At 53.8% G+C, this 17,194-nt stretch overlaps 3 protein-coding genes and 1 non-coding gene across 4 annotated transcripts; 3 read left to right on the top strand and 1 right to left on the bottom strand.

Annotated features, from left to right (window-relative positions):
- The first annotated feature begins 4,015 nt into the window (after positions 1-4,015).
- C8A04DRAFT_t61 lies at positions 4,016-4,129 on the top strand. The gene has a single exon. It is a non-coding gene; the product is annotated as a tRNA-Leu (tRNA).
- Positions 4,130-5,682: 1,553 nt separating this feature from the next.
- C8A04DRAFT_36564 (uncharacterized protein) lies at positions 5,683-8,556 on the top strand (the record flags this gene model as incomplete). Its single annotated transcript, XM_062783567.1, has 4 exons — positions 5,683-6,233; positions 6,312-6,872; positions 6,926-7,215; positions 7,274-8,556. 4 exons carry the CDS (start codon positions 5,683-5,685, stop codon positions 8,554-8,556), a joined length of 2,685 nt encoding a protein of 894 aa, XP_062637943.1.
- Positions 8,557-9,699: 1,143 nt separating this feature from the next.
- C8A04DRAFT_11407 (uncharacterized protein) lies at positions 9,700-12,257 on the bottom strand (the record flags this gene model as incomplete). The annotated part of the gene is made up of 6 exons (XM_062776963.1): positions 9,700-9,896; positions 9,972-10,776; positions 10,834-10,958; positions 11,010-11,061; positions 11,126-11,906; positions 11,968-12,257. The coding sequence occupies 6 exons, from the start codon at positions 12,255-12,257 to the stop codon at positions 9,700-9,702; spliced, it is 2,250 nt and encodes a 749-aa protein (XP_062637942.1).
- Positions 12,258-13,442: 1,185 nt separating this feature from the next.
- On the top strand, positions 13,443-14,697 carry C8A04DRAFT_11417 (glycoside hydrolase superfamily; the record flags this gene model as incomplete). Its single annotated transcript, XM_062776966.1, has 3 exons — positions 13,443-14,256; positions 14,314-14,403; positions 14,477-14,697. 3 exons carry the CDS (start codon positions 13,443-13,445, stop codon positions 14,695-14,697), a joined length of 1,125 nt encoding a protein of 374 aa, XP_062637941.1.
- Between the last annotated feature and the right edge of the window lie 2,497 nt (positions 14,698-17,194).

Genomic DNA, 17,194 nt, shown 5'->3' with positions numbered 1-17,194 from the left:
ATGCGGGCAGCGTGTCCCACAGCGGTACCTTCCGTAACACCTCACGGGTGAAATTTAAGACATGGCTGCGTCGCGTGCTCCGGTGGTAGTGTAGAATCGTACGAGACCATCACCGCCGTAATACAAGGTTCTTCCGAGAAAGCAAAATGCCCGGCCCAAAGTCTTCTCACCCACGGTGGCATAGACCGGCATCCGGCCGCCAGGGTCCTGTTGAAGGCAGTACAGCATGAGACCGTATCATGCTGTGTTCCCCAGCTAGCTAGCCACAGTCGGGACGATCAAAGGGTACAATAATTAACCTCTGTCCAACAACGATCTGATCCACAACTGTTACACGCGGTACATGGGGCCGGCAAGGGCGCGCATACCTAGGTATTAGTTGAGAATCACGGCGTTGATGAATAAAGCTGAACTCGATGACTTGTGTGGGTAGAGAAGAGCACTGGCCAATCAAGCTGAAGGCCTAGCTTTCGATGTGATCTAGGCCCTATCCCGTGTTGGCCAATCTTCCACTCTTAGTAGGCGTCAGGCGACGAGGGCCGGCAGCATTGTGGTGCATCCGGCGGCCAAACTCGGGACCTCCCAGACGGCAACAACACCACAAGCAGACACGGCAGGATGGCGTTGGTAGGGTCGATAGGTGACCATTCTCGTCCGTCGTGGCTCCCCTCCTCTCCTTGACCCAGCTTTAAATAGGGTGTATGTACGTATGGGACTGCTTAGCCAATTCGTGGACGATGACGATGAATACGGCCCGTCGAAGTGCCCGATAAGTTGGGGAGAGCGAGTTGTATCTGGTCTCTCACGTATATCCCATGTCCGGAGGATGCAACCCCGGCTCCAACGGGATCGACATACAAAAGAACCGATAATTGGTGACAACTGAGAAGCAGATCATGAGACACCCCTTATAGGAGCTTCCTTGACAACGCTTCCCCTGTTGAGGTTGCCCGGATGTGCCATCGGAGCGTGTTAATCTAACGATCCAAACGAAGTCCCTTTTCCTGCCCCTGAGACTTCCATTCATATCCACACACTTTGCTCTCCAACTAAGTACACTTTCCCCAGTATCTTCACGCGGCTCAGGATTATTATGATGTCGAGAGTTATCATGTTGAGCGAATTAAGAATTCACATATATATTTGTCATCCACAAGAGTTTGTGATGCCGGCAGAGCGTGAGAGCGGCTTGGCCTCGAACAATCTAGACTACCTAATTAGGTCTTACGGTTATCCAAGCTATGGTCAATGGGATAGCTACATTGTGACCAGAGGACATTTCTAAACGGTTTTATTCTCACAAGTTACAACTCCATACCTCCCGCCTGACCAACGCTTGCCCAGCTCGCACAAAATGTGAGCTTTTCTTGGCTGGGAATTATCGGGAAATTGAAAAGGGATAGTCTGGGTGATAAAGACAGGATAACGAGCGGCATGGGCCCAATTATGTTGTGATCAGATTCGAACTAGGTACCTTGGGTTGTGCCACAGTCCTCCTAATGTCCTCGGCAATAAGGAACCGGTTGCTCGCCATTCTTCGTATAACAACACCCTGGCCAACATCGCCAGAACGAACTCAAGTGATCTCATGCTTTGGAGGTGCGCTTGTCCACTGCGAAATACCGCTGGCGTCTCCTAGCATTACACTGACGCCAAATATGTCGTCATGAACCGGCTGTAGGATAGACAGAACCTCTCCTGTTACCGACAGCTCTTTCCTGTGAAGAGCACCTCCAGTGACCGGCGGAGCCCGATTGATCCTAGTTTTTGGATGTGATTGAATGCCGTATTACGTACTCCTCTACTCTAAACTCTCTTTATTTCATTTTCTATCTTGTGGTCAAAAAGAACCCGTCAGTCTCTCGCAATACTGTTTGAAATTGAGCTAGGCGACACTACCATGGCCGGGGCAGAACGGCTCTTACCCACGCCATGGATATTGACAGCGAGGCAAGAGTGATTGTTGTCGTTGTTTGTGTTCAACATCTGGGAGGGGGGGCCTGGAGGTGGGCTGCCAAGATGCCTATATCATGTGAAGACTAGACGGGCCAGGACATACACCTCGTGGGGTTGGCTGAAACACAATTGGAAAGAGAAACAATAAGAATATAATCAAAAAAGCAGAAAGCAGTTCTCACAAGAGCCGAGAACCAGGTAAATACTAAGATAGGAAATATGAAACGACTGCTAAATACTCTTTCCTTTTCTCTTCTTTCCTAATTCCACCCTCTTCCCCTTCCGCCTCGTGTGCTTTTAGTATTTCTTCACTGCATATGACGGTCCTGCATCACTGTCGTCTCCTTTCCTGCCACGCATACGTCTCCTTAATTACTTCAAGTTGGCACTGATCGGCCGAGTACACCGCCTGCGTGGTGGAAGGAGAAAGTGGGATGCTACAGAAAGGGTGATTAATAACTTTGGCAACGGTGAAGGTTTGTTGGGTTGGCATTGACTGGTCCCTAGGGCAGTCATGGTCGACGCTGTGAGTGGGACAGGCTAATATATAATTCTTACTTTGTCTAGTTACATGATACCCCTCCCTAAAGGCTATCACTCCTCACATAAATGTGTTAGAGAGCTACCAAATAAATAGAAAACCCACACTTTATTCCCCGCTAATGGCATGAACTAATTCTGGGGGCATTGGGCAATTACTTGCTAGAAGTCCCTTTGTTATAGTCAGTCCGCGCCTCTGACATAGAACCTTACCATAAATCTAGATCATGAACCACATGGCTCCCTGAACAGAGTCTCGGTATTTTATTCCAAATTCCTCGACGGTCAACATTTTTATTGGGGCTTTGCTAGAGATCTGGTGTTGTGAGAACCACTGGGCGAGGGACAGTAAACAGATCTCTGAACCAAAGGGAAAGAGAAACATGGCTGTTGACGAATCCTCTTCTCAAAACTCATATCCCATCCCACTTGCTCAGTTCGAGAACACGAAGTAGAGCGGCTGCTGGCAAGGGCAATTGATGACTATGAAGTGCTAGAGGGGAGCTCGCCAGTTGCTAATCTAGTTGTATAACGTTACTAGATCGATTTGATTGAATCACATGTCACTTTCAGCAAAGCTTGTGGCCTAGTTAGTGAGCTCGTTGCTTGCTTGAAGAATAGTACTACAGCTATCTGGGGTGTTTTGTTTCTCATCGTCTCGGCGGCCAGCAACACGAGACTGACTCGGTAAATTGCTCGAAACGGCAGGTTGTATTTGATTGTGGCCAAATAGATCTAGCAGCTTTGGTGGTGATATTATGAATGCCGGTGCTCGGACCTCTTGGACCCTCCACACACACCGAGTATTATTGGCGTGTTTTGTCATTTCCCCTTGTCATGTACCTCTGCCATGTACCTCTGCTATGTTGTGTTTCAAACTTGGGTCGTGTTTAGGGATCATCATCGGATCCAGTACCCTGATGACTCCGAGGTCCGGCATGCGGGCCTAGGGATTCCGATGAGATAATGACATATAAAAGAGCCGGATATCGGCTTGCATTCTTTACAAGTTAGAGTCGCAACAGTTCCTTGCATTTTATGCCTTCAAATCGGCTTTACTGCCTACCCATCACATTCAAGGTTGTATTGCTTCATTCCTCAGTCCGCCGCCGATTCCTGTGCCTGGCGACGGGATGGGCCGTTTAGTTTTCATTTATATGAAACGAACCCTTTGCGCACCCGTCTGCTTGGTCACAGGCTGGTGTGGCTGCATGCGCATGGGTGCATTGCAGCAGCTGAAGCTCAACCTATAATATTGTGACACCGGGAGCTAGCTACACCATGATGGACCGAGCGTCATCAACCGAATTTATCAACACTTTATCTTCATTGCAGGGTTTAAAAATTGCACGAATTCCATGTTTGCGATTAGTCTGTGCACATGCACTGAAATTCTCATTCAACCTCTCGGCAGAGTCATAATCGTCTTTATAGTCATGGTTATGGCGGTGTTGTGGTTGCGGGCCTTGTTGCGTCGTTCACGTCGACAGATCCCGAAGCTACATCTTCAACAATTGACGGCAAGGTGGCCGAGCGGTCTAAGGCACCAGGTTCAGGAAAACCTGAATTAGTGAATCTCAGTAGATTTCCTGGTCTCAGTAATGGGGCGTGAGTTCGAATCTCACCCTTGTCACAAACCTTTTGGTGTTTTTCTCTTTCGACCGTTGCCAACCCTTCGAGATCCACAGTTGAAGCAAGCATTGGGACAAAGTACACATCGTACTGTGTATGTACGTGCCCGCCCGCCTATCCGGATACTTTGAGACCTGGTCCGCACTGCATTCTTTTGCAAGCGAGTGCTCCAGGGCTCACTCGGCTGCAAACCGCAGTCTCCTCTCTGTGTTTCGCGGCTCGCAGTGTTGCAGAGCGCCTCAGCAAAACGCCGATTCCAGCTGCAAGCGGTCCCCTATTTCGGTCTGGGCGTCGCGGGAGCACGGGATGAGTTAGTCCAAGTTTGGTAGAAGGATGCATCCGAAACCATCTTCACTTTTCGAATGTTCCTGATTTCCTTGCCGCGGGTGTGTTCACATAAACTGGGATTGTTGGTTGAGGTCACATGTGCTTTCCTTGGCCATCTTTCTTCGGGTGCTCTCCTCTCGGCTCGAATACGATAGCGTGGGATTAGCGAGTCGCGTCTGTGCCGTGTATTTTTCGTCGGCGGATCAAGTCGCTGGTGGCTCAAATGTATAAAACAAAGTTTGTCCAGTTGCGGGTTGAAGTGTGTGGTTAAGTGTGGGGCTTGTGTTCTCGGTCGATCTGCACGTCACAGAAAGAGACCCGTCTGAAACATCAGATAAAAAGTCCGATTGAGACATCTCAGAGCATCAATCTTTGACGACGGCCGCGGCCTGCTCTGCCGCATGGCCCGTGCTGCACAGATCAGAGGCAGACAGCGCCGGGGTTTCGGGCAGGACCAAGGAGACCCAGCTCAGGAACAGGTGCCTGAGCCAATGGTAGCATCACGGTTGACGCTCCCTTTAATTGGCTGTGGGCGCCACAGCTGCGACTTCTCGATTCGGATGATCGAAATTAAAACACGTCCGCAATTGCTTCAGGGGGGGGAACCGCGAGGCTCGAAGCTCGAAGCGCGTTGTGTTGCTCTTTCCAGGATTTGCTTTGTTCTTGCTCTCGCTCTGGCAACAACCGCAGCTTGCTCCAGGCGCCCAGCAACCGGCGTCAAACGGCCCGGCAAGGCAAGGCCAGTTTCTCAGTTTCCCTCTTCTTTGTCATGCGAGTGGTTCTTCATTCATTACAGATTCCAGATTCCAGACCCATTCTTTGGCGGACAACCGCGCGCTCCCTCACACCATTCACATTCGTTCGTTATAGTCGCTCATTTTCCGTTCTGCCACTCTCCTTTTCCTATTCGCATGACCGAATTACCAGCCCGCAGCTAGCTGTCCCACGTCGCAGCAAGCGCTTCAGTTGTTTGGTTACCACTGATGCTGCTGCTGTCGGTGCTGGTGCTTCTCGTTGGTTTCGCAGCCCCCAGTCGTTACTAAGGAGACGACCATCGGAGGCGTCATCAAGGGGACCCCCAGGTCTAAGTCGTCGCGGGGCTCGCAATTCGTGGTGGAGCGCGACTGGTTTCTTGTCTGGTGCTGCCCGCCGCGCCCTCCTCCACCCGCGCTTCCGTAGCTACCACCACCGTGCTTCAAGGCCCGAAGCTCAAGGCCGGACCGGAGGATGGAACCCGGTGCCAGGGGCCGGTCCCCTGCCTCCCGGCGCGTCACACAGAAGCTAGGCGGCGACACCGTCCTCAGCATCCCTTATCGCCCTCGGAAAGATGCATCCAAATCGCGGAAGACTGCAGCTGTCAACATCGACACGACCGTTGCCCGGCGCCAGGACCCGGAGCTTGACTTCAAGCTCCCAGCCGCCGCCGATGCTCTCTCGTTATCCGGCACCACGCCCCCCACCAGTCCGACTATCTCCAACTTCCCGGTCATCTCCAAGTCCATGACTCCCGACTCCAAGACCGGACGTCCTCAACTGGTTCTCACCGACGCTCAGGGCAAAGTGGCCTCCAAGGGCGGAGAGGACGCCTCCTTCCGAAAACATAACCGTGGCATCGGCTCCATTGACTCTCTCCTATCGTCCACAACCTATGTCAACACTCAGTCGGAATGTAGCCGAGCAGAGTCTCGCCTTTCCCGGGAAATTCGCATCGAGGTGGAGGACACCGATGCTGGCGAGCCCGTCACTCCTCACCGTCAGCCGAAGAAGCAAACTAGCAGGTACGTTCACCACTGTGACGGAGTACCACCGACTCTCCTGTCTGGGAATTCGTTTCGCCTTACTCACCACTGGGATAGACTCCAGCTGGCCCCGCCTAGCATCGCGGAGTATGGCTCCGTGGTCACTCGTGTTGAGGGCCGGGACTTTGAGGAGGAGGATGAAGCCAAATTGGTGGATGAAATCTCGTCTTTGGTTCTGCGAAATAGTTTCGGCAAGGATCTGGACGACTGTGCCGCCCCGCTGTTAGTTTGGGATTGCACCTACCGCTACCTGCAGGAGCTTTGGTCCGCCTCTCACGAAGGAAACCTCGGGTTTGTTCAGGCCACATCCGGCCACGGTACCCCAACATCTCACCACGGGGGAACTCCAGCTTCCAGCCAGGACCAACAGAATTCTGGACTATCTGGGAAAGGGAAACGGAAGGCGGATGGGGGTAGCGACGATGGAAGCGGTTTCAACGGTCGAGGAGACCAAGGCGATGATGAGAGGGACATCTCGCCCGTCTCACAAGTTTACAGCACGAAAGGGAGCATCACCAACTATAGTTGCCCTTATCGGAAGCGGAACCCCCTTCGATTCAACGTGCGAGACTACTTTGTCTGCGCTACACATTCTTTCGCCGATATGTCCCAACTCAAGTAAGCGCTACGCTCGTGGGATAAAACGGGGCCGTGTGCTAATTAAGACCTAGAAAACATATCCGAGCTCACCACCCCCCTGTGCAAAGGCATGCGGGTCCGTTTTCTTGTCCCCGGTGCTCGGAGGGGTTCATCACGAAGAACGATCTTGACTCTCATCTGAGGCAACCCGAGGTCTGTCGCATTTCGTTCGACAATGGGGGCACGGACCCCGAAGATGGTATTACCCAGAAAATCATCTCGTCCTTGGAAGCTAGAAGCCTCAAGGCCAAGATTGACAACTGGATTTCCTTGTGGAAACTTCTCTTCCCTAAGGACCCCGAGAGCCAGATTCCTAATGCAGGTAAGCTCGTTCCCACCCCCCCCCGCCGCCGGCCTAAGACGGTCTCTAACCGAAGTAGTGTTTGTCCCGGTGATGGAAGTATTCGACTTCATCTCGGAATCCAAAAGGTTCCTTGACAGAATGAAGGATCTGCTCGAAATACAGTACCGGCACATCATCGAGGGGGCATCCCAGTTGTTCGACGTCGAGCTCAAGATCCATCAGGGCTTAGAACGGAGCGCCAATTCCATCTACACCTGGATTGAAACAGTGGTCCAGGACTGGGAGAAACGGATTGCGGGCACCGTGTCGCCATTCACGAGTTCGGCAATAAGCCAACCGGCGACGAGCGATAGCTGGGCTTCAACACCTCGCCTTCCGCCTTCTCCTGCCCCGACCCCCACCGTCGTTGCTGGGAACACGGCTGCAACAGGTGTCGCACCCGGGACTGAAAGCCCTGGTGCCTCTACCCCTGCGGGGCTTCGGGGTGTAGCTGCCCGGAAGCGCTCAAACCCCCAAGTTAAACGAGCCAAGCGGCCTGATATCCTGCCTAAAATTGCACCGCCGACTCAAATTCCGCTTCCCATACAACGGGCCCGGACGCCACAGCCGCAAGCGAGGGTTGCAAGCAACCCCTTTGGCCCCGCTCCAGCTGTTCTCCCTAGCCAGTCCGTTCCGATGCCTCCCTCAACCACGCAAGGGCTTAACGCCAGCGCGTCTTACCACGGTAACTGGGACGCCCCTGCGGTGACAGTTAGCGGCGCATATCCTGTTTCCTACACGAGTCCTAGCGACGGTTTCCCACACCCAGCCATGGCAACCGCGCATTATCAACCGATCCATCCAAATCAACTCGAAATCCAACCCTCGTACCTCGGCCCCAAGCAGCCTGAGACCATATCGCCCGATGCAATGCACGATATAGACCCGCGCCCACAATCTGCTGCTGCTATCCATGTCAACCGACTGACCATGTCCACGAACCCCAGGTCATCGCTTGGCACCCTCAGTTGGATCCAAAGCCGCGACGAGAACCGGGACTCGAGCCAAACACTTGTTGAAGCACATCCTCCGGGAAGGTGCGCCAACATGTACTGCCCCAGCTGCAACAAGACGTTACCGGACGACATGATGGCTCAGCCGTCGCCTGTGGGCATTCACCCGGTCACTGGAGCCCCCCAACACCACACTTTCCACACTTCAAATGCTGGACAGGGCCCTCCGTTCCAGACCTCGAGCCCCGGAGAGGTGCATGGATTCAACGATCAGGTGTGGTCATTCAATACCGCAGGAGGGGGGATGCCCGGGGAAAATGATCACATGTTCGGAGGAGGCCATCATGGACCGCAGGCGGGGTACTAGTATCCGTTTCCATTAATGGAATGCAAGGAGGAAAAGCGTGTCACTCTTTTTTCTTTTCTTTTTTTGGATACCATTGTTTACTGTACACTAACGGAATAACAAGGGATTTGTACTAATGTTAATGCCGAAGGCAATGAAGCGCCCGTGGCCCAGGACAGATGAGTGGGTGGACCATGGATGGGCAAGGAAAACGGGTGAAACAGGAAGGGAGTGGCGTTGTTGAGAATATACAGGCGAGGGGCAGCGTGCATGTGGTAACAACGGCACACTACACGATGTTATGACTAATGTATACCACCAATCTTTGAGTACTTTCCTTTGTGGTCGCTTTCTTACAATTTTACTCTTGTATTATACGCTTAGATTTTGCTTACATCGGGACCTTGGGGGTGGCAGAGAATGATGGGACAAGGTGTGTGGCCTTGAGTTGATGTAATTCTAGTATTCGAGATGGCCAAAAGGGGATTAATTGGTTCATGCTAGCGAGTCTCTCCCTGCTTGAACAGCAGCTCCATTGTGAAAATGTGTAACTAGCTCAGTGGAGAGAAATCATAAGTCAGAATACGCGACACGCCTGGGACCATTAGACTACGAGGCTATGTCCATGCACCTTCGACCTGATTTCCAGCAGGTCATGATACCGGAAGAATCCTCTCCTGCCCTTCTCTGTCGTGATGGTACTATAATTGTGTCGACATGGCTTCCGGGCGAACGGTGTAGGAAAAGCAACACAACGGAAACGAACGCCGAGGCGATGGAATTATCGCATAGACCTCAATACCAGACAGACTATTAACTGATTGCTCGCGGCGTAGAATACTTCGAAAGAAATATGGGAATCGAGATTTGGGGATGGATGGAGAAAGCAAGAGAAAACACCAACGCCGTGAGCACGCCGCAAAAGACTGTTTCGTCAGAAAATCTGACTCAACAGGATGGAACCCCTTTCCCCCCAACACATCACTCTCATTACTCCTTTCCAATGGCAATTTGTCCCTACCTTAAACCAACGCGCGCTTCTCGACCTTCAAATTGAAAACTTGCGATTGCTGGACTCCGTGCCAAGGCACCAAGCTCCATGGATCCAACTTCCAGCCTTCTTGAAAAAAAGACCTTCCCAAGACGTTATCAGATACCTCCAGCTCAAGCACCATCGACATCACCCAACCCCCTACTCTGCCGCGCCTGCATCCCCAGTATCAAATCCGTCAGGCGATCAATCTTGGCCGACAGATCGGCAATGCGCACCTCGACGTCGCTCGACGGCTCCCCAAAGGCGTCGTCCTCGGCGGCTTCGGCCGCTGCGCTGCGCTGGGCAGAGGTGAGGCGCGAGGATTCGCCTGGGCCGAGGGGGCTTCTTACGTTTCCGCCCTCTTCCCATGCTCCTGCGCTTGGCCCTGCTCCGGCACCGACACCGGCACCGACACCGGAGCTCGTTGCGGTGAGGGTGGAAGAGGTGGTGGTGTTGAATTGTTTCAGAGGAGGCGGGCGACGGCCGAGAGACGCAGAGGAAGCGGCCAGGTCAGCGTGGAGAGAGGAAGAGGAGATTTTGTGGCGTTGTTGCTGGTGGTGCTGGAAGCGCTTGGCGGTAGCGGCCGGGTTGGGGGAGCTGATGGTGGCGTGACCGCCAAAGCGAGGCCCCCCGAATCCGCCGTACTGGGGTGCGCGAGAGGTGGTGCCGTGGAGCCACTCGTACAACTCGATGACGGCGACGATGGGGAGGTGGGTGACTTTGAGGAGGAGGATGCGGGCGCGGCGGAAGTTGTGGTCGGAGGGGAGGAAGAGCCGCAAGGGGCGGAAGATGACGAGGGCGAGGAGGTTGAAGGGTGGGTAGAAATGGGTGAGGCGGTTCGAGGTAGAGGCTTCGAGGACGTAGACGCTGTAGACGTAGAGATACTCCTCCCGGGCGTGGGTGATGACGCGGGAGAAGGAGTTTGAGAGCATACCGGTCAGGGAGCCGGTAAGGAGGATGGAGCTGAGCGTGACGAAGACGATCATGAGAGGTGGGCCAAAGATAGGATCGATGTTGTTCATGATATCGAAACCGACGTAGCTGGATCCGAAGAAGATGCGCGTCAGAAACCCTGTCATATCGTTGAGGGAGTAGGCATCGCGGCCGACGAGGGTGAAGGTCGTGAGAAAGCCGAGGTAGATGACGACGACGAGCACCATGAATTTGAGAAAGTCTTTGCCCATCTCCTTGAGGCACGGGATGAGGGTCTGCAATGGATAGTCAGCCTCGCCGTCAATCAATTACGCCGAAAAAGGGTTACTTACGCCCCAATACGGGCTCAAACTCAGAATGGAAAAAACGCGCGGAACCATAAAGAGGGCTTCAAGCGCCAAGACATCAAAGGCGAGGTCGACGAGCCGAGAGTTCTCAGTTTGTAGTCCAACAATTCCTAAGCAGGTTAGTCAATATGTGAATCTCCAAGACTAGCGGAAGGACTTACTAAGAACAAAGTACGTAAAGCCAATTCCTATCATGGCCATATCGAATATGTTCTGGTTGTCTGATCAGCACCTTCTCTTGGAACACTTACACCAAAAGGTGTGAATAGGTACGTACCCAGACGTCAGCAGCGTAGAAGATGGAACCGGCATCTATCCACTCGCTCAGTTCGTCGTATGCGAAAGCGGCAAGCCAAAGGCACAGGAAGACTTCCAGGGTCGTGATGCGATTTGGGTCTCGCTCGACTAGAACTGCATAGTAGAGAAACAGGAAACTGGCAAAGAAGAGCACCTCGAAGGATTTGAGATACTTGGGCACACGTAGACGCGAGAAGGGGTCGGCTGTGGTGGGCTTGTAAAACCGGGGCTTCTTGACCGAATGCACGGAGAGCGAGTCCCAGAAGATGATGTCGCCGTTCCAGATGCCGGTGATGATGCGCTGTACAATGGCCTGGCTAAGAAAGCGCTTCGCATCGGCGATAGCAGCGATCTCGAGGGCATTGAGGTTGGTGAAGTGCGCCGTGGGGTCTTCTTCCTCATCATCATCATCATCATCCTCCTCATTGGATGTCATGCTCATGGTGAGGCGCGAGATGGAGTTCATGAGCAAGTTACGCTTGGAACTCCCCGTCAAGTTGAAGGCCTGGCGGGCGGACTCGGCGGTACCGCGCAGGGCCTGACCGAGGAGGGCGCTGCGCTCATCAGGGCCAGCTTCTTCGTCGCTAGGCGATGACGAGTTAGAATGACTGGAGTCCGGGATCTCGTAGAGGCAGTAGTCAACGGCCTCGCGGTCGGACAGGTGGGTGAGGAAGCGCCAGGCTATGATCTCGCAGGCGTGGGCGCGGGCATCATTCAACCCCTTGTCCTCATTGGTGGTGCCATAGTGCCATTTGAGTGCTCTATGAAGTGTTAGAAGGGAGAATCTGGGAAGCAGGGGGCTAAGGATAACAAATAACATACAGCAAGGCATTAACAATGGCCGGGTGGGTACAGTTGCGGCCAAGATGTTCGACCAAGAGCCGAAGCCCATCTCCGGCCCCGGTAGTTCGTAGCTGTTCGAATGTCAGGGGCAGAAGGACGACGTCCGCAATATACACAGACAGCTTCTTGACTAGGACGCGGAAGGAGTCGTCCTCGCTGATTTCGGGTAGCTCCACGATGTTATACCGGGCTTGGCGGCCCATTGGCGACGGCGTCCGGAGCCCGGCCTCTTCGCCCTGCGCCGGACGTGATTTGACGCGGATGGGCATCGGGAATGAAACTGGAGACGTCGATACGATTGCTGCGCGGGTTTCCAGGTTCCTTTCCGCAAGGAATTGCTCACGTAGTACCTCGCTAGGTATTTCGAAATGTTGCTCAGTCACGGTCCTCAGGTCCCGAGGTTCCCCTTCGTCACCAGGGAGGGAGTTGGGAGCAACAACAAGAAAGGAGGAGGACGCTCCGATCAAAGAGGGGAAGGGAAGGGGAAAACGCGTTACCCAAATGGAAATCAATGATGCTGTCGTCGGCATGTCCACATGCACAGAGACAGGGGCTAGGTTGCGCCTAGGCCCGTCTCGGACCCGCTCTTTGCCTGTTGCAGGGCCGCCCGCGCCTGTGAGCGGCCACTGGTCAAACCCCCTGTAAATGGACGGATTCGGTGGAAGGGAGGGGCTCCCCCGCTGAAAACGTGGCTGCTGAGTGGTTCACCGTTGGCTTCCACTGTTTCAAGACTCTCGTCCGTCTTAACTCCTCACCACAACGATGATCACCCCGCCTCCCTCAGAGCTGGAGCCAGGGCTCGCCTTGCCGGTGTTGGGCCATGGGGCCTATCGAGAACGCGATCAGCTGAGCAAGCCAGCCGTTAGGGGCACTCCGGATTGGCCAATTGACTATTCACACCTCCGGCTGAAACACGGAATAGCTCCTCTGAACCCTCATTGATACAGAGCCCAGGAGAGTTGGTTCGACACATACGACTCATGGCCATCGTGATGGCGAACGGAGAATTTACCATGTAGGTCGATGATACTACTTCGGGCGAAATCGTCCAGGTCGAAATGTCGGCCCGAACGCGTGGCTTGAATTAGAAGAATCCTTGCTTCACTCCCCATCCTTCCCAGAGTCCACCAAATACCTGGTCGACGACTCTAAAGTATATCCATCTTCGGTATGCGGGGGCCCCGCTCCCGAGGTCAACACCGGAGTAATTTACTAGCGGCGGATTTTTTTCAACTTTCAGCAGCGTCAACGCAAATCATCGCCAGAGTCGTCACTTGTCGAAGAATACACTACCCGGAATGCCATGTAGAAACCAACGCGATGGCCGCCCGGGCGACTATTTATCGGTCCAGCTGGCGGCATTTCGCCGGAAGAGTTGTGCCCTTAGATCACACGAACTTCGTGGACCACCCAATCCTCGAGTTATCTTGTGAAGAAAAATCAAGCACGCGATTATGAAGACCGCCTTTGCTGTTGGCCTCGGCCTCCTCTCCGCCACCCAGGCCCTTCCCTCGACCCGAGTCACAACCCGGGCGACAGGGCCATCCACCACGGATGGCACCCGCTTCTCCATCGACGGCGAGACAGGCTACTTTGCCGGCACCAACTCGTACTGGATTGGCTTCTTGACCAACAACGCCGACATCGATACCACCCTTGACCACATCTCGGAGTCAGGACTCAAGATTCTACGCGTCTGGGGTTTCAACGATGTCAACACCAAGCCCGGCACCGGCACCGTCTGGTATCAACTCCTCTCGGCCTCCGGGTCCGAGATCAACACCGGCGCTGACGGCCTCGAGCGGCTTGACTACGTCGTTCAGTCGGCCGAGCAGCGTGGCGTCAAGCTCATCGTCAACTTTGTCAACAACTGGGACGACTACGGCGGTATGAACGCTTACGTCAAGGCCTTTGGCGGCACCAAGGAAGGCTGGTACACCAACGCGAATGCTCAGGCCCAGTATAAAAAGTACATCGAGGCTGTTGTCTCCCGCTATGCCTCGTCCGACGCCATCTTCGCCTGGGAGCTGGCCAACGAAGCCCGCTGCAACGGATGCGACACCGACATCATCTACCAGTGGGCCACCGACACCTCGGCTTACATTCGCAGCTTGGATGCCACGCACATGATCACCCTGGGTGATGAGGGCTTTGGTCTGCCGGGTGATACCTCCTACCCGTATACATACGGTGAGGGTGTTGACTTCGTCAAGAATTTAGGCATCAAGGATCTTGACTTTGGAACCTTCCACCTGTACCCCGACAGCTGTGCGTATTCCCTAGCGATGATTTTTTGAGAGTTTTAGTTGTTAACCAGGTGTATAGGGGGTGTCCCGACTTCGTTTGGCGATGGCTGGATCTCAAACCACGCGGCAGCGTGCAAGGCCGCCGGCAAGCCATGCCTTCTCGAGGAGTGTAAGTTCCCATTCACCCCCGCGTCTCTATCAGTTCCTCGATACAGTAGCACTGGCTGACCACCGTTATATAGATGGCTCCAACGCCAGCTGCGACATCCAGGCGCCCTGGCAAAAGACCTCACTCTCGCTCGCCGCTGACGGCATGTCGGCGGACCTGTTCTGGCAGTGGGGTGACAACCTCAGCAATGGCCAAACGTCGAACGACGGCAACACTATCTACTATGGTTCGGATTTGGCTACCTGCTTGATCACCAACCACGTTGCGGATATCAAAGCCGCTGCTTCGTCGTGAAAGAGTGTCGGTTGTTAGTGTGCGAGTGTGCAGACCGGAAGAGCCAAGGCTCGATTTTGATAGCGATTGCGGACGTCGTTGAGTCCACTCGCGCTGACTGTCGAGCGCGTATGTATTTCTACTAGTAGCAGGCAGGATACTGCAGGGGAAAATAGGGGGAAGTGCGGATCTTGTTTAAAACTGGATCGTCTGGCTTTGCCGCAGTCTTAAATGCTATGTCTCTGTGTGATTGATGTAAAGCTGAGGCGAAGCGGATGAGCAGAGGCCTCGTCTCAGCAAATCTAACAACTGACAGATCATTAGCCGCGCATCCAATCCAAGACCAGAAGACGTGTTGGGTGGCCGGATGCTGATTTCCCCCCCTGCAGTCAGAGGTGACGTTGAGTTTAGAGTTGGGCTTCGGAAGGTTCATGCCCGTTGCCCTGAATGTTGAAACTTTCCGCTACCTACCGAGGGAATCGCGCGAGGAAACGGAAAGAGCTACCCAGGTGCAGATAACCCCCAATGTAGAACCTGTTAGTGCAGCCAATTTTTAACATGCAAAAATCATCCTCTCGACTACCTCTCTTAACAGAGAGTTCAAGAAACCTCAGAGTTTCTCGATCTGTCTTGATGCTACCTGGGCGGTGCGGCCCCCACAAGGTACACGGAACGGAACACACCTCTCGAGATGCAAGTAACGTACAAAGCATCACATCTTACAAGTCGGTTTGTCGACAGCATCAGCCGGTTGACCAAATGGGAGAAATCAAGGGCGGAGATCTAAGATCGACTGGATCGGAACCGTTGAGTAGCGTAGTGTAGTTTTGTCGTATCGCAAACATCCCTCACCCGTATCCGTGTCCATGGTTCCTACCGCGATCTATCCCAAGCCCCCCCTGTCTGACGAAAATCCATCTCGGGTTGGCAGCGCGACAGTGACATCGCGGCCGCAACACGCGGCAGGTGGTCCACTCAGCGTCGCAATTTTTGTGCGGCGCAGCTTGAATTCGAGTTCTGAGGGGAGAACTGGTTGATGAGTGAGAGCGAGTGGGAGCCTTGGAGGATGGATTTGTTGCCAAAGGGAATTATTACTGTGTCGCTAGTTTGGGGAAGCGAGGATGGGAACGAGGGATCTCGGATTTGTTTTTTCTCCCCCTTTCTTGACGTTATTACTCACCCCAAACATTTTGAGGATTCTGTCAAGCTGTTGTTGGGGGATCTGCAGCTCGAGGTCCGGTGCGGCCCCCACTGCGGGTTTGCGACGAAACAAGCATGGAAGTGCGCGGCTGAAAGAGAGCAAGTGCTTGGCAGCTGTTGCGAGGAACAAGGCACCGCCAAGGCGGTTCCGCAAAGCAGCCCTTCCGGAAAGGGCAACCAAACATCCAACTTGGCGCTCGCGGACTCTAAAAAAAGGCGGCACAGCCTTTCCACTGCCGCCAACATGACAATTTTTTATTTTTTTTTGGTCTCGAGCGCCAATTAACGTTACCTATCGTCCGTGGTCAATACGATTCTTTACCTTCGGGCGGAGTAAAACGGATAGGAAAGTCTTTGTTCAGGTTGTGTATCGCCTCCAACGAACGGAGCTTCCGGAGGAGAAGTACCTTATTTCATTAGTCGGTGGTGACCTGGCCCAACCCGGAGGACGCCCGTTCCCAGGGAAATTGCGCCTGTCGGCCCCGTCCCACGCCGAGATCCTCCGGCTGACCCGTCGACCTCTCCGCACGCACCAACGCGCTTGTTAGCGAGCTGGCCGGCGCTTGTTCACAATTTTCACAGCAACGACTTCCCAGGCCTGTTCCCTCCAAAAATCATGTTCCGGCGAGTCGACGCCGGCCCGTCAAACACGGGGTTGCTAGCCGTGTTTCAATGCGACTCATGGGGTTCCGGGCCCCAGGCTCCAGGCTTGCCGAGTTCCGGATGCAAAATCCCCTTTGTTTGAAGAAACAGCATACGAGTATCCATAAATCCATCGCATGAAGGAACGCAGAACATTATCGGAAAGAATGGGCGCAGCGAACCTGCTGCTTGGCATTTGTTTGACTGCGGCTGGAGCGATGAGATTCCAGGGTAAGGCGGGTAACTGCATCGGCCCTGCAAGTCGAATGTTCCCAACTTCCCAGCAGCGGCTGGACCCGCTTCGAGACGACCAACAGCCCTTGAAATCAAACACTCCGAGCTGTCTCAGTGTCGACGAGGGCTAAAAGTTTGAAGATATGGATCGTGTTTACCTAGTGTAGAAGCACCGTCGAATCTCTAGCCACTCGCGAATACTGATGATTGCCGGTAGCTTCTTTCCTTCTGTAACTCCCCTCATCAAGCTCCCCTCTTTCTCGCAGACCTCGACTCGTAAGGCTCCCCGCTTTGGAGGATCCACGAACCACGCAGCGAGCAGAAAAGGTGCCATCCCTGCCCACAGGGGAAAAGCCAAGAGATGGGGTCAGGACACACACCCAGGGCCCCCTGTCCCAAGCTGCAGGACACAGCATTTTGAATGACCCGCGCCACTGTGCCT

This window comes from Dichotomopilus funicola, assembly GCF_033296635.1.
Source record: "Dichotomopilus funicola strain CBS 141.50 unplaced genomic scaffold C8A04scaffold_23, whole genome shotgun sequence".
Classification (NCBI taxonomy): Eukaryota; Fungi; Ascomycota; class Sordariomycetes; order Sordariales; family Chaetomiaceae; genus Dichotomopilus; species Dichotomopilus funicola.
Note: the sequence above shows the minus strand (reverse complement) of the source record. Positions and strands in the feature narration are given on the sequence as shown.